Genomic DNA, 18,830 nt, shown 5'->3' on the forward strand with positions numbered 1-18,830 from the left:
AAGACCTGTCTGCTTCTGCTCAGTTTTCTCATCAGGAGACAGTTTGAAGTCAACAGCAACTTAATGCCTCGCGTTTCACCTGAATTACCTCGCTCTGGAGGTTGAAGGACCATTTAAAACAGAGGGGCTAATTGGACTTTTGGCAGTAGCAGGAAACTGGCTTGCCTCTCTTTATTGTTTTTTTAATATCCTGTTATTGAGTGAGCTGTTATTTCCTCCCTGCAGATCCTTGGAGCTTTTCTTCGCCACCAATCAGAACAACCGAGCCGGCGAGCACACCAACGACAAGTCTCCACGTCTTTGTCGCAAGTTCTCCTCCCCGCCTCCCCTCTCCATCCCGTCCCGCACCTCCTCACCCGTCCGGACACGTAAGCTGTCCCTGCACTCCCCCGTCACCGCCAGAGTGGGAGGACTGGACCTGAGCAGTCCGCTGACCAACTCAGCTGTCAACCACAACTCGTCCCAGTCAGCAGCCAGCAGCCCGACATCAGCCCAGACCCCGCAGACTCCCACGCCCTCGTCCCCGCCGTCCATCGCCTCGCCTCCTGCGAATAGTGCCAAACAAGTGCCGGAGCCTGCCCCGCCGATTCCCTCTCCTCCGGATCAGAGTCCCAGCCAGACTGCCAACGGAGAGGAGATCCTGAAGATGGATCCCTTCTGTGGGAAACTTCGACGAAGCATCCGCCGAGGTAAACACCAGATTTCATGCTCCAAAAGTCACCACATGCTCAAACATAATGAAAGTTCTGTGCCACGGAGGCAACACATTCTGACACATGTTAACTCAAGTGGCCTCTTGTGACCCAGCTGACGCAGGAGCCAGCCTTCCATGTTGACTCATCAGGCTTCCAATTGAATCAAATGCTTCCCCTCCCACCGTCGACAGCGCTTCACTGCACTGCCCAACTTTTTCTGTATGTCACACCTTAAGGTTCCAACCTTTGAATAATTGTAATGTCACTTGCTATATAAACAGTGGGACCTCATGTGAAAAGGCACCGTGATGTATTGAGAGCCTAATCTAGGGCTGGACGATTATGGCAAAAATGATAATCCAGATTATTTTGATTCATATCATAACCTCGATTATTCAACATTTTTTTTTGTTTTGCAGTCATTGAACTTTCAAACTTTATTGAACAACGATCTACAATAAAACAATGCGTAATATGTAAACAATAATTTAGCAGTTATATTTAACCTTCATCATGTAGGTTAAATGTTTCTCTCTAGAAACTCCAATCTCTGAGGTCTGGGTTTAGAGAACAGTGGAGACGAGAAAATATTTCGAGTTGAGCTGGCACTTGACTGGGATGCATAGATTTTTCTGTGGTTCTGATGTTGTAAGATGTGATTTCACATTCCAAGCCTTTTTTTTTGTCGTTTTTCATGAGATCGTGAGACAAGTCACTCGCTTAATTATAAAACCTCCACATCTGAGCACACTTCCTGCGTCTCTGCAGCGTGATGAATGACAAGGAGCGCTTGTTTTCATCACCCCTTCTTATGCATTTATCCACTTCCAAATAATCATTGGCTTTCGTTGGTTTTCGAATCTCCAACAAGCAACTATCACTGCTGTTGTGACTCAGAACATTGGCTGAGCGTCTGCTGCTTGGAGGACCTGACGCTGCCGAGTCAGGAACTAATACTTGCTAATATTGGCGTCCAACACGCCATGTAAACAGAGGCTCAAGCACTCTTGTGGTGCAGCAGTTTGGGTGCATCGTGCAGAATGAGAGAAGTTCGGACGGGTGTCCGGCGAAATAATCGTTTCATGCCGATCATTACGTAATCCCAAAACGAAACCATATGGAAGCGGAAACATTTGACTCAACTGAAACACTGAAGCGTCAGCAATGCCATCACAGTCCACAAGTGATCCGAGTGACCAAAGGCGGCGTGTATGTGGTCGACTCTTTATCATTGACTTACGGGCAACATAGATGAATTCATCAGGACCGGCTCAGTCCTGGCGAAAAAGACTCATGAGTTGCTAAACCAAAGGGACATCCTGGATAGCCTGCTTGTCCTTAATTCCAAGTGTCTTGATCAGTCACCTCAAAGCACTCTGGTTTCCTCCCACAGTCCAGAAACAGAAGTGATGATACAGATTGATGATTCTTGTACGTTGTGGTTCCGCTGTGACCTGTCCAAGATGGCGCCCTCCTCTCACCCCGGAGCAGTGACCCTGTTTGATGCTGGGGTTTTGTCGCTGTGAAGTGAAGATTTGTTAGAAATAGAAACCTAAATTGAACACCTGAACAAGACTGAGGCAAGCACAGAAGCAAAACTGGTGGCTGTCAATGGAGCCGTTTGTTCTCTGTACAGTAGCAGTGCTGACTGACAGTCAGGCAGGTGCCTCCATGTGACCTAGTGCTAAACATCTGCTGTGACTCATAACTACCATACGGAGCCTTGTTAGAGGTGTGAAGGATTTCCCTGACTGGTCACTCACGCTCACTGCTCTCTGCGTTGGAGTGGAGCAGCCGCCCTGTGAAACATCGTTAGTCTTTGAGTCACTTCCACGTCTAATCACCGAGTTAAAGTCTGAGATGCAAAAGGTGACGCAGCGTCATCCGAGGCAAGGTCAGGCACAGCCTCATTAGCATGCGCTCACAGTTATTTTAAATCCCGTGCATTCTGTGTCACCTCTTCACGCTGCGGAGATCCAGTGCCAGCAGCTCTCTGTTGGTCTTCAAGGTCGTCTGACCTTTTGTTCTCATTCCTGCAGCGACGTGTTCTTGCTGACAAACATGCACGGTGATAATGATCGCGCTGCATGGTTCTAACTGCACTTGAAGCTACGTTACTGCCAGGAGAAGACGACACACTGTGGAGGAGGACTTCGGGCGGCTTTGAGTTTGAATGCATAAAAAGGGATTTTCATCATTTTCGAATGGGTCGAACAAGAAGCCAGTCAACGCTGGAATATAAATACAACCTTACAAGTGCTGTCATAAACCCATGTGAAATGGGAATTATAAATTCTGGCCGGGAGTGTGCTACATGTCCGGGAGAAAAAAACACATGACTTAGATGAGATGGCCTTTATTCATAAATTCAACATCTTCAGGGTTCACAGCGCCATGGAATGCCCTGATCCCCTTCTCTTTGAAACTCCTGTCCTTTGCTTGTTGGAAACCATACACTTTTTTTGCTTCCACATTGACTTTTCATCCATCTGGTCCCAAAACAAGTCTTACATTTTAGCTATGGGACATCATCTCAAGGTCAAGTCAGGTCAAAGGTGTATGACCTCATCACACTCTCTGTGCTCATCTAGCTGTTCTGGACTCTGTGTCGCTGGAGAAGATCATCCCTGAGTCTCCTCAAGGCAGCGAGGCAGGAGACATGTCGCCATGTCGCTCCCCATCAACACCCCGACACCTCCGCTACAGGCAGCCCGGGGGTAGGACTTTACTTGTCCTCCACACTGGAGCGTGGCTGCCGGACCAGAGCTGGAACTCTTCAATTCAGCTCTGTTTGTAACAAGGCATCATTTGTTACAAAGATCACAAAATCAATGTTAAATAACCAACGATAACGTTAAATTAGAGCTGGGACTGTGAGAGATTCATGTTCATAAATTACATAAAAACGTTTTGCAGCGCACCAATTCCAGGAAACAGAAAATGCTGTTCAATGTCCTTCATGCAGCCGAGAGTTGGCTCATTGCTGGAGCGCCTGATGTTTCAGCCAATGTGAACAGATTCAACCCAAAGTCAATATTGGAGTCAAATATTGAAATGCTAATCAATTTATGATTAAACCTGGTATTATTATGATTTTATTTTTTTTATTGAGTCCCACCTCCAATTTAAATGTTGATTTTCTTCCAGATGAATGATTGGTTTTCTCAGCCATTCTGCACAAAACCACACAAAAATCTTCATATATATTGGCTTCCACTGATGTCAGGGGCCTGTTTGCTTTCATGTGGTTTGAAGAGGCACACAGCCGCAGCAACAATGTTGACAGTAATGACATGTTTCTGCAGTTCAGTCAGGAGAAAACTCCCGCTGCTCCGTCTCTCCTGCTTCTGCTTTTGCCATCGCCACTGCTGCCGCGGGACACGGCCCACCACCAGGTACACATGTACACGCATGATCACCCTGTGCATTAACCTGTACCTTTATCATGTCGCCATCATGTCATATTGCCTGTGAGGAAGTCTGTGGAACATGTGCTCTCTGACCAAGGACCCAGGCACAGTCAGACTTCTCACAAGGCATTTTAGTCAAAATCACAGCAATATATAGTCTTCTATAGTGCTGATATTAGAAAGCCAGAAATATTATTTTTAGATTTATTATTTGCATACCGATTTTGAGTTGAATGTAAAATTTGTCTCATTTAATTTGGCTAAATAAAATTAGTAATAAAATATCACTAACATGTTATGAAAACCAGTTTCACATTAGGAAAATACTATTTGCTGTGTTGTATATTGGCCATTAATATTTGGGATGGAAGTGAAGTCACTCATCTAATGTGCATATTGTGATGTCACCAAGTGTCATCTGTTGTGGAGTAAGTGACTTTTATTGATGTTTATCTGATTCACTGGCGATACTCACTCATGCAACGATGATGATGATGATGATGGCATTATCAATGTCACTGAAAGCAGGTGAGCTGCTATTTCATTTCTTTTTTTTTTTTTTTTTTACATTCCTGCTTCCTCCATTTCGGTGCTTTGACCATGAGTCGACTCCACTGCTGCTTGTGGACTGTCACTGCAAAGGGAGGCACTGTCACTCACCCCTGCCGTCACTTTCTGCCTTCAGAATTTTCCTCTTCAGAATAAACATTCCACCATCTGTTGGAGTTTCTGGTGCCCACATCTTTTCAATTTGATAAGGAAGTTATGTTGCCTTTATCGTGTATGAGTTTTTAAAGGCTACTTAGTGCAATGCTTTTTGGGGATTTTTTTTTCACCTGAACAGGCTCCCTGAACGCACAGACTGATTTCAAACATTTCTATCCAGATTTGACTGTTTATGAACTCATACAAGCCTCATACAAGACAATATGAAATTAAGATATCTTGTCAAGTATGGGCAGTTGAGTTGGCTAATGTTTATCTCTTTTCCTCTCGATGAAAGTGTATATTGTTATGGCCACGCTTTTTGCAGTGTAGAGACTTATAAATCTGAGCTGCCTGTGCAGCAACTGCCAGGGGTCACGACCTTGACCTAAACTCCTCCGCTGGAGCAGCAATCCAGGTGGGCAGTTCTGGTTTTGAGATCTAAACCTTGGTGTGAAATGAAATTGTTGGGTACTTCTAAAGGTAGTAATTACCCATTTAAGCAACGTGAAAGTAGATGTGGGAGGATAACCAGCTGCTGTTAGGACCAAAATGACCTGAGAATGCAACATTAGGATTCAAAGTGTTAACCAAAGGGAGATCCATTTAGTGAAACAGTAGTGCTGTCATTTTGCTGTCCAAGTGTGATGAGCATGGTGAGTGTGGACAACATAAGACCACTGTTATAACCTTTGTTGTGTTGGTTAGTTTATTCTGCCCATTGGTTGATGTTGACTTCCTCCATCCTCATGAGTGAAGACTCTGCACTGATCTGTTATCCTCCGTCTTCCTCTGACCTAGACTCCCAGGTATTCAACCACGGTCTCAGTCTTACAGGAGCTGATGCTCAACACTGTTGTGAAAAGGTTCTCAACCTAACTGTCTTGTTTTTGAAGTTATTGGTTATTGAAGTATTACTACTATGGTAGTAGTGTTTTAATAGTGAAGGGACTTAAGGAACAGCTAGCTGAGGAGTTGCCGCAAATGTTTGAGCAGAACTTGAATTCCTCCACATGAATGAAGGCGAGAAATTCACCCATGCATCATTAAGCTGTATGTTCCTCTTCTCTTCTTGAACTCAGTCTTCACAAACAATGAGAGAACTTGTGACAAAGAGTTCATCATCCGTCGAGCTGCGACCAACCGAGTTCTGAACGTGCTGCGCCACTGGGTCTCCAAGCACTCGCAGGTCTGCACCGTGTGTGTGTGTGTGTGTGTGTGTGTGTGTGTGTGTGTGTGTGTGTGTGTGTGTGTGTGTGTGTGTGTGTGTGTGTACTGAACCGCGTCCTTGTGCCAAGCGGTTCAAGTATGCGGTCTCATTAAAGCAGACGTGTGATGCTCCGCTGCGCTCACAACACACAGCAGATATCGTCAATTGGACTCGGCTGGCCCGGTCCACCTACGTCCTCTAAACTGGTTCTTCTAATTAATTGCACATCATGGTAATTGGCCGCCGCTCTTCTCCGAGGTTCTGCAGTAGACCATTGATCCGTTTATGTATTTGTGTTCAATCATTTTAAATTGCTGTGTTGACACACCCCACTGTTCATGACAGAACAGAACAAAGAGCTTGTTAGAGAGGACCTCGCAGCACAGGCTACATTTGGCTGAAACGATAAAGACAGGAAGATGAAATGCTGGTACGGAACATGAATGTGATATGGAAAGAAGAGTACACATTAGTACTTGTCGCTAGACTCTCCCTTTTCTTTTGGCAAGATTGCCAAAGCTATCTTGCACGACTGAGTTTGTGTCTCCATGAACAAGGACTTTGAAATGAACGGGGACCTGAAGATGTCGGTCATTTGTCTGCTGGAGGAAGTTCTTCGAGATCCAGACCTTCTCCCTCAAGAGAGGAAAGCTACAGCCAACATACTCAAGTACAGAGCACGCACACACCAACACGCACCGACACACACTCTCACTAAAACTAGAATTCCTCGGCTGCTCTAGTGCCCTCTCCCAGGATGAGCAGGACGACGCCCAGCTGAGGATTGAAGACATTTTACAGATGGTGAGGAAATCGATGTTGAGAGGTTTGAAGTAATAATAAGACGACTCACTATTTGTTCATGTGTTCAGGCCGACTGCCCGAAGGCCGAGTGCTTCGAGTCGCTCTCAGCGATGGAGCTGGCTGAGCAGATCACCCTCCTGGATCACATCATCTTCAGGAGCATTCCTTACGAGTCAGTTCTCACACTTGTCAGAACCAAAAATACGCGTATGTAACAATGTGTATTCAGAAAAACCACGTGCTTGGGTCCGAAAGGAAAGCTGGGACCCAGCCTCCAGCCAGACCTGGACTAACCTGGTGATTTGAAGATGATTTAGATGATTTCCCAACGTGTCTGGCAGGGAGTTCCTTGGTCAGGGCTGGATGAAAGTGGACAAGAACGAGAGGACGCCCTACATCATGAAGACCAGCCAACACTTCAATGACGTGAGTGTTCCACCATCATCATGCCACAGTAAGATCAGCTGAGTTATTCCCTCCCTGACCAGATGAGTAACCTGGTGGCATCCCAGATCATGACCCACACCGATGTGGGCTCCAGAGCCAACTCTATTGAGAAGTGGGTGGCGGTGGCCGACATCTGCCGCTGCCTGAACAATTACAACGGCGTCCTGGAGATCACCTCCGCACTCAATCGTAGCGCCATCTACCGTCTGAAGAAGACCTGGGCCAAAGTCAGCAAGCAGGTTGTACATCTATTTGTCAGCTGTTTCCCTCTGAACCAGTTCATGGGTTATAACTACTGAGCAATATCATGGAAGAGAAACATGTCGCCAGTAACTGAGGTTGCCTTCATGCAGACTAAAGCCCTCATGGATAAGCTGCAGAAGACGGTGTCGTCTGAGGGACGCTTCAAAAATCTGAGGGAAACTTTGAAAAAGTACGTTTTTGTGGCGTTTCTGGACTGATGTTTCATTGTGCTCATGGGTGTGCTTGCCCACTTCCAGCTGCAACCCTCCCTGTGTTCCGTACCTGGGCATGTACCTGACAGATCTGGCCTTCATCGAGGAGGGGACTCCCAACTTCACAGAGGAAGGTCTCGTCAACTTCTCCAAGATGAGGATGGTGAGCCGTAACGCACATGAGGGCACTCTATACGTAGTGCAACTGATCATAAACATGAGGCGCTTTTCAGATCTCCCACATCATCAGAGAGATCCGGCAGTTCCAGCAGACGCCCTACAGAATAGAGCATCAAGCCAAGGTACTTTAGCTGCACGCTGTTTTCTTCCACTCAGAGGAATTAAAGAGGCCTTGAGTTTCATTACCTGTGACACAACCTCCAGCTCTTCTGAGGAAAACCATGGTGTTCTTAGGCCAGACCTAGGGCTTCCTCCCCCTAGAGACGGCAGGGAGGCACTAAATTACTGAACAGCTGAAAGGCATGATGATTCAACCATGGGTCATCTAAGACGTGTCCTGCGAGCTACTTCTAAGTAACCAAGTCACACTGATCTAACAACCATTAAAATGTGAAACAGATATTCATCTACAAATATATTTAGTGCTCGATATTGCAGTATTTTATAGTGTGTTATTCTTCCTCTCTCTGCATCAGGCTTCAATTTGGTGGCTGAGTCACAATATGCAAAGCATCATCAAACTGCTGAAGAATATTGAAAATATCAGACAAATGAAATATCATTTTACCTATGCTATTTTTTGGCGATCGACATCATGTGCACCTCTGATATAAGAGAAGCAAGAGGTTGCTTACCAATATATCTTTATCATAGCCATTCTGAGATTCGTATAGTGTTCTCCTCCACCACCAACTCACAACACAGGAGACAGTCTGCCTTGCTTCTTGAAGCAAATACATCCTTGTTCCCATTTTTCATCCAATTTCTACTTACATTCAACATTTATTGGAATTTTCCCTATGAATTTGTGGCATAGACTACAACACAATCTAAACTAGTCTTCAGTTGTTACATCCAGTTCATTGGTCGTCTTTGCTGACTGTAGAGAAGATCAAAGAGGACAAAAAAAAGCATTAAATAGAGACCCAAATGTCTAAAACAAACACAAATTGGTCCTCCAGCATGGCTCCTCTTTGATGATGCCACTTCTTCCTCCTCTCCAGGGAGAACCTTTGAATCTCAGCCTACATTTTAACTATAGAGCCTAATATCCAAAGTGTAGTTTTTACTTCTTAACGTTCACTTATATGTATTGTATGAGCAGAATAACATAAAATACAACAATAAAACATACAACAAAGTACAATAGGTCATGATTTTCGGCAGGATTTACTGCTCATCTAGTTTTTGTGCTGTTTCATTAGTTCAGCAGCAGCTTGGTAATTTGGATCCCAAACCCATGTACTAGGTCATTTATGGTTGTTGTCTATCATGTCAGGATGTCACCTGTGCCTTCAAGGTGAGGGTTGGGGTCTCAGACGGAGGGAAGGACTATGATTAGATAAGGAAGTTCATAGAGGAGGGTGAATGGATGAGTGACTGACTGGTTTCAAGATCAGTTTGCGTATCTTCAGACAAAACCCTGCTGTTCTCCCTCACCAGGTGACGCAGTATCTTCTGGATAAAACCCTGATCATGGATGAAGACACGCTGTATGAGCTCTCTCTGAAGATCGAGCCCAGACTTCCTGCCTGATGGGAAGTGTGCGTCCAGCTGGATCCACCCTGACGGCCAACTGCCCCACAAATCCTAACCCGTCCTTGGAGAGCAGAGTTCTGACAGAAGCGACAGAGAATGAGAACAGAACCTGGACGAGAGCATTCACCCGATCGGGTTTGAGGATTCGCTTTTGGTTGCATGCAGACGTGTTGCTGGTCCAGGCCTCGTCAGGATGGTGATGTCACGCTTCCTCGACTGCATGAAGCGACGGGAGTCAAAAGAGGAGGAGGAAAAAGAGATGTAGCATTTACAGAAGTGTGACATAGAGAAGTCTGAGCCCATGTCTCTTCGCTGTCGTCTGTGTTCTGTCGTGTGTGCACTTTTGGAGCCGAGGAAGCCAAACGTAACTCCCTCTGTCCTGCTGTTTGCTGCGTACCCTGCATGACTTAGGGTTCGTGACTCTTCCCCACAGCGACTGTCCGAGCGTCCCCCGAGGGCGAACACAGCAACATCAGATACTAAACTCACACCGTCAACTGATCAATAGGTGCCTTTAAAGGTCAACTCCACCTTTACACTCATAACATTTTGCCACTTAATAACCTTTAACTAGTTTGTCCTCCCACAAATTAGCACTGCCAGATCTGACGTTGGGACAAAACTTACAGCCAGTTTTCATGCTATTTAGTTTCATGCCATGGTTAGTCATGACTGCAAACACAGAATGATGAGGGGCAACTAGTGACTCTTTTCCTTCTTACATGAGGCGCCGCCGCGTCCTGATGACGTCACTTTGTGAGTGACCGTTGACCCAGAGAGCGAATGAGCACAGACTCGCTTGAAAAAAGACAACAAAGCACATAGAAAGGCAGAATTCACATGGTCCCCGAAGCACGATTCATTTTCATCACCGTAAAACGCGTCGTTTGCGACCATTCCCCAACAATCCTTAATTCTAAGTTCCCTGTGGCGTCTGTCTCACGAGGCCATTCGGCCGCATGCTGAAACCTCCATGTCGCAATGTCTCCCTCTAGTGTCCAGACGTTGCCAGTGCTGCTCCAAAGCTTCGGCGCATCTTCTCGGACTCCCGAGTGTTGGATGTAGACGTTTGCACTCTGAGATGTAGCTTCTGCTTGAGTGACACGATGATCGTTCTTTCGCTGCGCTATATGTGTCGTCACACACTGTTATTTTTGTACACAACGGCGGAGGGAATATTTCTAATTGTGAAGCTGTGAATATTGTCCTTTTTCTGCATCCCACATGGCTGTTATATTCCAGATGTAGCATTTTAACGACGAAGAGTTTGTTTCCTTGTGATGAAGATAACCGTGCTGCATGCACACTACGGCTGCATGTTGTGCATGTGTGACCGGACGCTTCCCTTTCTCTCTAGCTTCTTCAGTCTCCGTGGCTTGTGTGCGAGCGTGTGAGAGTGTGCGCGCCTCACAGTCCAGCATGTGTTGGGGAGCCACTGAGGAAAGGCTTTGCTTTCTTGAGAAAACTATGTTTGTTATTCCAAGTGCCAGTTTACGTCCTGGTGTGAGAGCAGTAGAGCAATGTTTGTACTGTAACTTTCTTTTGGGAACTGTTTGTTTGTGTACTGTTAGTTTAACTTATTTGGTTGCTTTTTTTTCACTTGTAGGTGCAGGGGAAATAAATTCGCCATGCCTTACACGTGTGTGATAAAGTTCTTTATTTTCTGTAATGCAATTAAAAAAAACTAAAATGTCATACATTCTGGATTCATTACAAATCCACTGAAATAAAATGAAATAAATTTATTATTTTAATATTGCTGATTATGGCTTACAGCTTAAGCAAACTCAAAAATCCTGTCTCAAAATATTAGAATATTTCCTCAGACCAAGTAAAAAAACAAACAAAACAAAAAAAAAACGGCGAAACAAAATCAATCAATTGAAAATGAATCCTTTTGCATGGATTACTGCATCAATGCGGTGTGGCACTGTGGCATTACTGAGGTGTTATGGATGCCCAGGATGCTTCAACAGCGGCTTCTTCTTCACAATACCCCACAAATTCTCAATGGGGTTCAGGTCAGGGGAATTGGCAGGCCAATCCAGGACAGTAATGCCATGGTCAGTACACCAGTTACTGGTGGTTTTGGCACTGTGGGCAGGTGCCAGATCATGCTAGAAAAAGAAATCATCATCTCCATAGAGTTTTTCAGCAGACGGAAGCATGTAGTGCTCTAAAATCTCTTGGTACACAGCAGCATTTACTCTGGACTTGATAAAACACAGTGGACCAACACCAGCAGCTGACATGGCTCCCCAAACCATCGCAGACTGTGGGAACTTCACACTGGATTTCAAGCAACTTGGATTTTGCTCCTCTCCAGCCTTTCTCCAGACTCCGGCGCCTTGACTTCCAAATGAAATACAAAACTTGCTTTCGTCACCATGGGAATACGGCTTTTGAAGCCCATTTCCCGGACACGTCTGTGAACAGTGGCTTTTGATACCTGGACCCACAGTGCCAAAACCACCAGTAACTGGTGTACTGACCGTGGCATTACTGTCCTGGATTGGCCTGCCAATTCCCCTGACCTGAACCCCATTGAGAATTTGTGGGGTATTGTGAAGAACACCATAACACCTCAGCTTTTGCCTCCGTGCCTGTGTCTTGTGACAAATTATTCAATGTATTTATTTACTTTACTTTGTTCTTTTTCAGCACTACACTCAATTGACTTAATTCATCAGCAATAAAATGAGTGCCAGGTCTTGTGGAGTTTGTTTCATCTCAACATGTAATTTAGAAAATAAACATTGAAGTACATAGAGGAAGAGTGCCGGTAACAGATAAGCGACACAAAGCTTGCTTTAAATACCATGTTTTACATGACAACAAGTCATCATCACAAATGAACATCATGATTCATGGCACCAATTTTGAATAATGTGCCTTGGGAAGACCCAGCATACATTGCAGGGGTTGAAGGGCTGCACTTCCTTTCTGTTGTCCTTCACTATTGCCATCATCACCGCGTCTGCCTGCATTGCACATAGTAGGAGTGGCTGAAGGGCGAGATATGTTGAGCATACATTGGCACTGGTGTCATGAGTTAAACCACGGGCTACATCCACCAAACCCACTACAAAGATGAAAATGTATCTGCACCTTTAGAGTTTAAGTTCACATTGTCAAGCTCAAATGTCATCTGTCAGGATTCACCACTAAAGCATTTCCATCCCACTCACTAAGAGGGAGTGCACTGTGGGGGCCACAGCCATGCTAATATTGGACACCTGGTGGTGGGCTGCCGAACTGCATCCTGTGGGCCCCAATGGCCTGTGGGCCATGAATTTAAGGCCTGTATTCTTCTTCTTCTTCTTCTTCTTCTTCTTGTTATTATTATTATTATTATTATTATTATTATTATTATTATTATTATTATTATTATTATTATTATTATTTCCTTTCTTTATCATATAAGCTACTCTGACTTCTCCTCTCTTCTTCTCTCTGTCTTTTCTTATCTACAAGCTGCTATATCATGAGCACGTTTTCATCCATGAACATACCTTCACAACCACCACAAATAAGAACATTTGTCAGTGAATATTTCAGTTCTTTTTTCTTTTCATCTGATTCTGATTTCATTCTATAACCTTAGTAATAACTATAATTCACAAAGTGTATATTTTTTAAATCACAGGTCTTACTGTATCACATTCAGATTTTTTTGTGTGTGTTTTATATATTTTTTTAATCCACACAATTATAGTTTTAAACTATTTTTGTAGGCTTACTGTCAACTGTATGTACTATTCAATGATATTTTGCTGATATTACATCTGATATTTATTTTACTCTTGCAGGCTTGAGGATATCACTCAACTTTTAAATGATCTGTTCATCACATTTTGTCTCAATGCTCTATTCAGCTTCAGTTCAGCACAAACACCTCTCATAGTAAACGCGCGTAAACGAGTATTGTGTCGGACTCTCAACGGCTGCTGTCCTGCAAAGTAAGAGCGCTGCAGGTGCCAGACGTGCTGACCGACAGGACAAAGAGGATTTCCAGTCTGAGATTGATGAGAAGGATAATCCTGTAGCAGCTCTCTGGTCCAGTCCCCACAGTCTGTCTGGACTGAAGCGCAGAGCCGCAGGAACCCTCCAGGTACTCCACGATCTTCACTCTGAAGACCCTGCTGCAGTCCCACTCTCTTTTCAGGTATTTGCAGCTTAACAAAAATGACTGTTCATCTTTGCATATATTCTTTGTGATGGCTCCATTGAAATCTATGGAATCAAAACATTGATCTGAACAGGAAAATACTGCATGATGCAAAAATCTAAAAATCTGATCTAAAAAGAATCTGTGTTCTATGGACTTATGACGCATAGTCACATTCATTATTCACTTCTCTGTGTGTTCACAGTTTAAAATGCTTCTCCGTATCAGAGGTGTGAAAGTGTTGATGATGAGTGGCTCTTTGTCACACCGTAGTATTTCAGATGATCAAAGCTTAAATGAAGGTTTTAATAGTAAAGGTAAAAATACAAAATCAAACTTTAGTTAAGGTCAGAAAAAAATCAGTTTTGATGATACTCAATACTTTTGGCCAAATACTCCCGATTGACTGATGACACAACGTTTTGGATGCTGTGTGTCCCATTAAATCTGGAGTATAAATAAGATAAACATTATACACAAGTAAAACACGGTGGTGGCGGTAATGATCTGGGGTGGCTTCAGGACCTTCCTGGCCATCTGTTTGTGACCTGTAAGGCAGAAGGGAACTTTGATTCTGCAGCAGGACAATGACCCGAAATAAACCAGCAAGTTCACCTTTGAATAGCTGAAGGAAAACAAAAGAAAAAAAAAGCAAAATATTTTTTTCTCTCAGGTCCATGTTGGTTTAATGTTTCCATGCGTTAGACAATGATTTCAGTCAGTCAATCACAAACAATTTTTCACACAAGTGTTAATACAATATAAGATGTATTTTTTTTAAATAAAGTTTTGAACCATGTTCTGAAATATAGAGTAATAAACTTAAAAAATGTGATTAAAAAAAACAAGAAAAAAAACATTGCTCAGCTTATCTCATCAAACCCCTCAACAATTCCATAGACGGCAACGTTTCTGTGGTCTAAATTAAGATCTTTCATCTCTTGATGTCTAATATAAAACAAAATGAACGAGTGCTCGCTTATTAATCTTCCACTGTCACTTCATATCAAAAACACAAATCATTATTCCAGCAGGGAGGTTACGTTTTTGACAGCGTTGGTTTGTCTGTGTTCAAAATAACTTTATTTCAAAATACAAATAAAGATGGATTTGGGTGAATTTTTCATACAATATGTTAAGCGGGACATGGAAGAAATGAACCTATTTTAAGGGTAGTATGAGAAGTGATCTGTATCACCGTGTAGATTCAGGAATTTTTAAGGACCCTAACACAAAATCAAACTTGTGTTTCGTGCTGTTCTGACGTCTCAAACGCCTCATTTGCACCGCTGTGACATTTAGACCGGGTGATGTGATGAAGTTCAAACTCTGTGGACACCACTGAGAAGTGTGTTCCTTCATTAAGACAGCAGACTAAAATTATCATTTTCAAATGTTAAAAGCAGGTCCGCCTCTTGTCTACAGGAAACAAGCTGAGCTGATGAGCCCAAAAAAGTCAATTGAAAACAAAACTCTTTGCTCTCTCATTGCACCAGGTCACGCTGAAGACAACGGCACCATGGCTCACTCGTTCACTCGCATGTTTTCTGGCCGCAAAGCAGCCGTGCTGCTGGCCGGCCTGGGCGCTGGGACTCTGGCCTCAGGCCTGGTCCTCACCAGCTCTTCTGCTGCGGCAGAGAGGAAGAGGCTCTACCCTCCCAGGTCTGTGTGTCTCACCATCATCAACAAACCATGACTGATCTTGCAGCATCTTCTGGAAGTTCAAACGTTTTCTTGGTTTGCTTCTGCACTGTAACTTACGCCGAGTCCTGCGGCACATCATCGTGTGTTGTTCCTTTGGCACCCACCAGAGGGCCCTGTGCTGCAGAGAACCTATTTTATAGACTCCAAATGGTTCGATTATGTGGACTCAAGACCTTTGACTGAGTTACAGTGGTTAAATCTCAGTTTGTGATGGGCTCAGACTCATGAGTTTGAGGTAGCACTTCTCCATCAAGCAACATGCCATCACTTGTCTGTTGACCTCTTGAACCCCTCAGTGCTGATTTCCCTGACCTGAGGAAGCACAACAACTGCATGGCATCTGCCCTGACCCCAAGTATTTATGCCCACCTGCGGGACAAGACCACCCCCAGCAGCTGGACCCTGGACCAGTGCATCCAGACTGGGGTGGACAACCCCGGCCATCCTTTCATTAAGACAGTGGGGATGGTGGCAGGAGACGAGGAGAGCTACGAGGTTTGAGGAGTTGATACTTCACAGAGGTTATCGGCTATAACTGTTTTCATCGCTCTCCAGGTGTTTGCCGAGCTGTTTGACCCCGTTATCAAAGACAGACACAATGGCTACGACCCTCGGACGATGAAGCACCCGACTGATCTGGACTCCTCAAAGGTACATTCAGTACACTCTCTGCTGACTCGCTCAGTGACCTCTCTGCTTCTCAGATTTCCTCAGGAATGTTCGACGAGCACTACGTGCTGTCCTCCCGCGTCCGTACTGGCCGCAGCATCCGAGGCTTGAGTCTCCCACCTGCTTGCTCCCGCTCAGAGCGCCGCCAAGTCGAGCAGGTGGTGGTCGCTGCTCTGTCCGGGTTGAAGGAAGACCTCGCAGGTCGCTACTACAGTCTGGGGGAAATGTCTGACAAAGAGCAGCAGCAGCTCATTGACGTGAGTCAAGCACGCTGTTTCTTCAGGTGACGTGAACACTCCATCATCATGGCTCATTCTTCAAACCTCTCTCAGGAGCACTTCCTGTTTGACAAGCCGGTTTCTCCGCTGCTGACTGCTGCTGGCATGGCCAGGGACTGGCCGGACGCTCGAGGAATATGGTGAGTCATTTGAAACACAGACATCAAGCCCATGTGGTAGCAGCTCAGAAACAGTCTCTCTAGCACATGTAAAGAGCCAACCAGGGAACCACAGGGTAATATGACCCGGGTCAGCCAGACTTTTTGATGACCTTGAAATTCCACATTAGTTATTGTATTGATTAAGAGAGAAGACATTGCTTGGGAGTCTGACAAGAGAAAGTGAAGAAATCCCTATACACACGTCTGCTGCTTATAATTCTCCAGGCACAACAACGACAAGAACTTTCTCATCTGGATCAATGAGGAGGACCATACTCGAATCATCTCCATGGAGAAAGGAGGGAACATGAAGAGGGTGTTTGAGAGGTTCTGCAAAGGACTCAAAGAGGTAAAGGAAAGATCTGACCAGTTATCTTCGCAAGGACTAAATAACCTGCCTAATCTGGCCGTGCCACGCCTTTGAACCATGGACAGGGATGTGTTGGGAACAATGTGAGTTTAGAGCCAACCCACCAAAGGAACAGCTTTGACAAAGGTCCCGGGCTTTGGGTCCTGAAAACGTGTTGCACTTGTTTCAGCATTTTTTCCCAGAAAATTTCAGTTGCCTTGTTAAATGATGTACTTGGATTGATGAGAACCTCCACAAGTGTGCCCTTGTGAAGCGCCATGATTTCCTCCCGCTGCTCAGTGAGGTCATTGGTCTTCTCCAACAGACCATGAAACAAATGTGACTCTGTCTGCCATGAGCCCTGTTGAGGGCACCTGAGGGTAAAGAGCTTGCCTTCAGCCAGATGAAGCTTAAGTTCAGTTATCGGTCAGATCCTCGTCTCCAACAAGAGGAAGCTCGCCCAGGAGGCCAGGCAGGCTTATTTGGACCTGATCCTTTGCCTTATAGATTTGAACCTAAGTTAAGTCACAACCCAGCTGTCTTGAAACTGCCTACTTCAGGAAGATACAGGTGTGACAAGTGAAGGACATGAGTTTTGCAGGTGGAGGAACTGATCCAGAAGAGAGGATGGGAGTTCATGTGGAACCAACGGCTGGGCTACATCCTCACCTGCCCTTCTAACCTGGGAACTGGACTGAGAGCCGGAGTTCACATCCGCCTGCCACTACTCTGCAAGGTAACCAAACTTTGAGACGCAGCAGCTCGTGTGTGATGCACTCGTGTGTTCAGGATCCCCGCTTCAAAAAGATTCTGGATAACCTGCGGCTCCAGAAAAGAGGCACCGGCGGGGTGGACACGGCCGCGAGTGGAGACACTTTTGACATCTCCAATCTTGACCGTCTGGGCAAGTCAGAGGTAAAAAAACAAAAAAAAGCCAGAAGTGTTTTGAAATATATGCAGTCTACTTCAAGCAGAGGTGAGCAGCTGTGTTTGTTCCCATGCTCGGACAATAGACACTGAAACTGACTTCACTTCCTGCTACTCTTCTGCTGCAAGTGTGTAGATGAGTCTTGCTCTCCTGTCACAGGTAGAACTGGTCCAGCTGGTGATCGATGGCGTGAACTATTTGATAGAGTGCGAGAAGAGACTGGAGAAGGGGCAGGACATCAAGATCCCCTCTCCTCTTCCTCAGTTCAGGAAGTGATCAATAGCCTTGTAAAGGATTCTTCTACCTAAGATGAGAGTTTGACTTTTGTCAATATCGCTCATTCTGGCATCCCTCTTCAATAAAGCATGTATTTTTAGTAGCAAAATAAAACCTCCTGGTCTAATTGTTTGCTGGGGTTTTAGGTGTTGATGCCATTGCAGCTGCTGATTTCTGTACAAGCTGGAAAACCTTGGTAACAAGTCTATTATAGAGTGCCACATACCCCTCCCCTGATGCTTGAGCCAAATGTATTTTTATGGGCCTGTTTCTATCATGAAGCCACAGTATTTCCTGATTTTAGATGATACACTTCCAGCTCCTCTTGTGACGTTCTCAACTAGAATTCATTTCCTAAGCACAGGAGAATATTTTGTTATGCTAATGCTAAAGATAAGAGCCGCTAAGTGACAGGAATTTGCTTATATGTGTACAGTACTATGAGTCCATGGTAAGCTGACATGGACAGGTACAGGGATGAACTCGGGGCAAAATACTTCACACAGATGAATTCATGGGTCGGACAAAATGTATATTTATCGGCACACCTTTACAGACAACATACAGTGAAACAGAATTACAAACAAACAACAATACACAATCTGCAGTTTTGGAACACCACTTTCTAGAAAACAACACTGTAATCGCCATAGGTCACAATATTAATAGTATTGAAGGTGATGTAGTTTTTGGTTTGCAACCAAATAATAGTGAATCTATCACGAATCCATCTATGGGTCCACTGGACGGATTAAAATCCTGCGGCAACAGCTCTTGTGGGCCACTAAAAATGACCTGGCAGGCTGTATTTTGGCCCCCAGGCCTTGACTTTGACACGTTCTGGAGAGTGTT

At 44.7% G+C, this 18,830-nt stretch overlaps 2 protein-coding genes across 5 annotated transcripts in view; both read left to right on the forward strand.

The window, feature by feature from the left end:
• Positions 1-11,098, forward strand: part of rasgrf2b (Ras protein-specific guanine nucleotide-releasing factor 2b) — a 38,085-nt gene extending 26,987 nt beyond the window's left edge. For 2 of the 4 annotated variants that reach the window (XM_053870526.1, XM_053870527.1), the window contains exons 17-29: positions 226-689; positions 3,287-3,412; positions 4,001-4,090; positions 5,893-5,999; positions 6,578-6,690; positions 6,764-6,824; positions 6,893-6,996; positions 7,166-7,250; positions 7,313-7,510; positions 7,625-7,704; positions 7,772-7,889; positions 7,960-8,028; positions 9,350-11,098. In XM_053870526.1, coding sequence (XP_053726501.1) covers positions 226-689; positions 3,287-3,412; positions 4,001-4,090; positions 5,893-5,999; positions 6,578-6,690; positions 6,764-6,824; positions 6,893-6,996; positions 7,166-7,250; positions 7,313-7,510; positions 7,625-7,704; positions 7,772-7,889; positions 7,960-8,028; positions 9,350-9,442 — 1,708 coding nt within the window. In that variant the 3' untranslated portion in view covers positions 9,443-11,098. The remainder of the gene's footprint in view (positions 1-225; positions 690-3,286; positions 3,413-4,000; positions 4,091-5,892; positions 6,000-6,577; positions 6,691-6,763; positions 6,825-6,892; positions 6,997-7,165; positions 7,251-7,312; positions 7,511-7,624; positions 7,705-7,771; positions 7,890-7,959; positions 8,029-9,349) is intronic. The other 2 variants (XM_053870528.1, XM_053870529.1) reach the window with 2 other exon arrangements.
• Positions 11,099-13,447: 2,349 nt separating this feature from the next.
• On the forward strand, positions 13,448-18,092 carry LOC128762791 (creatine kinase U-type, mitochondrial-like). Its single transcript, XM_053871302.1, has 10 exons — positions 13,448-13,610; positions 15,110-15,275; positions 15,614-15,812; positions 15,873-15,968; positions 16,022-16,243; positions 16,319-16,404; positions 16,651-16,774; positions 17,376-17,510; positions 17,564-17,689; positions 17,862-18,092. Exons 2-10 carry the CDS (start codon positions 15,133-15,135, stop codon positions 17,976-17,978), a joined length of 1,248 nt encoding a protein of 415 aa, XP_053727277.1. The 5' UTR covers positions 13,448-13,610; positions 15,110-15,132; the 3' UTR covers positions 17,979-18,092.
• Positions 18,093-18,830: the final 738 nt, after the last annotated feature.

This window comes from Synchiropus splendidus, chromosome 7 (assembly GCF_027744825.2).
Source record: "Synchiropus splendidus isolate RoL2022-P1 chromosome 7, RoL_Sspl_1.0, whole genome shotgun sequence".
Lineage (NCBI taxonomy): Eukaryota > Metazoa > Chordata > Actinopteri > Syngnathiformes > Callionymidae > Synchiropus > Synchiropus splendidus.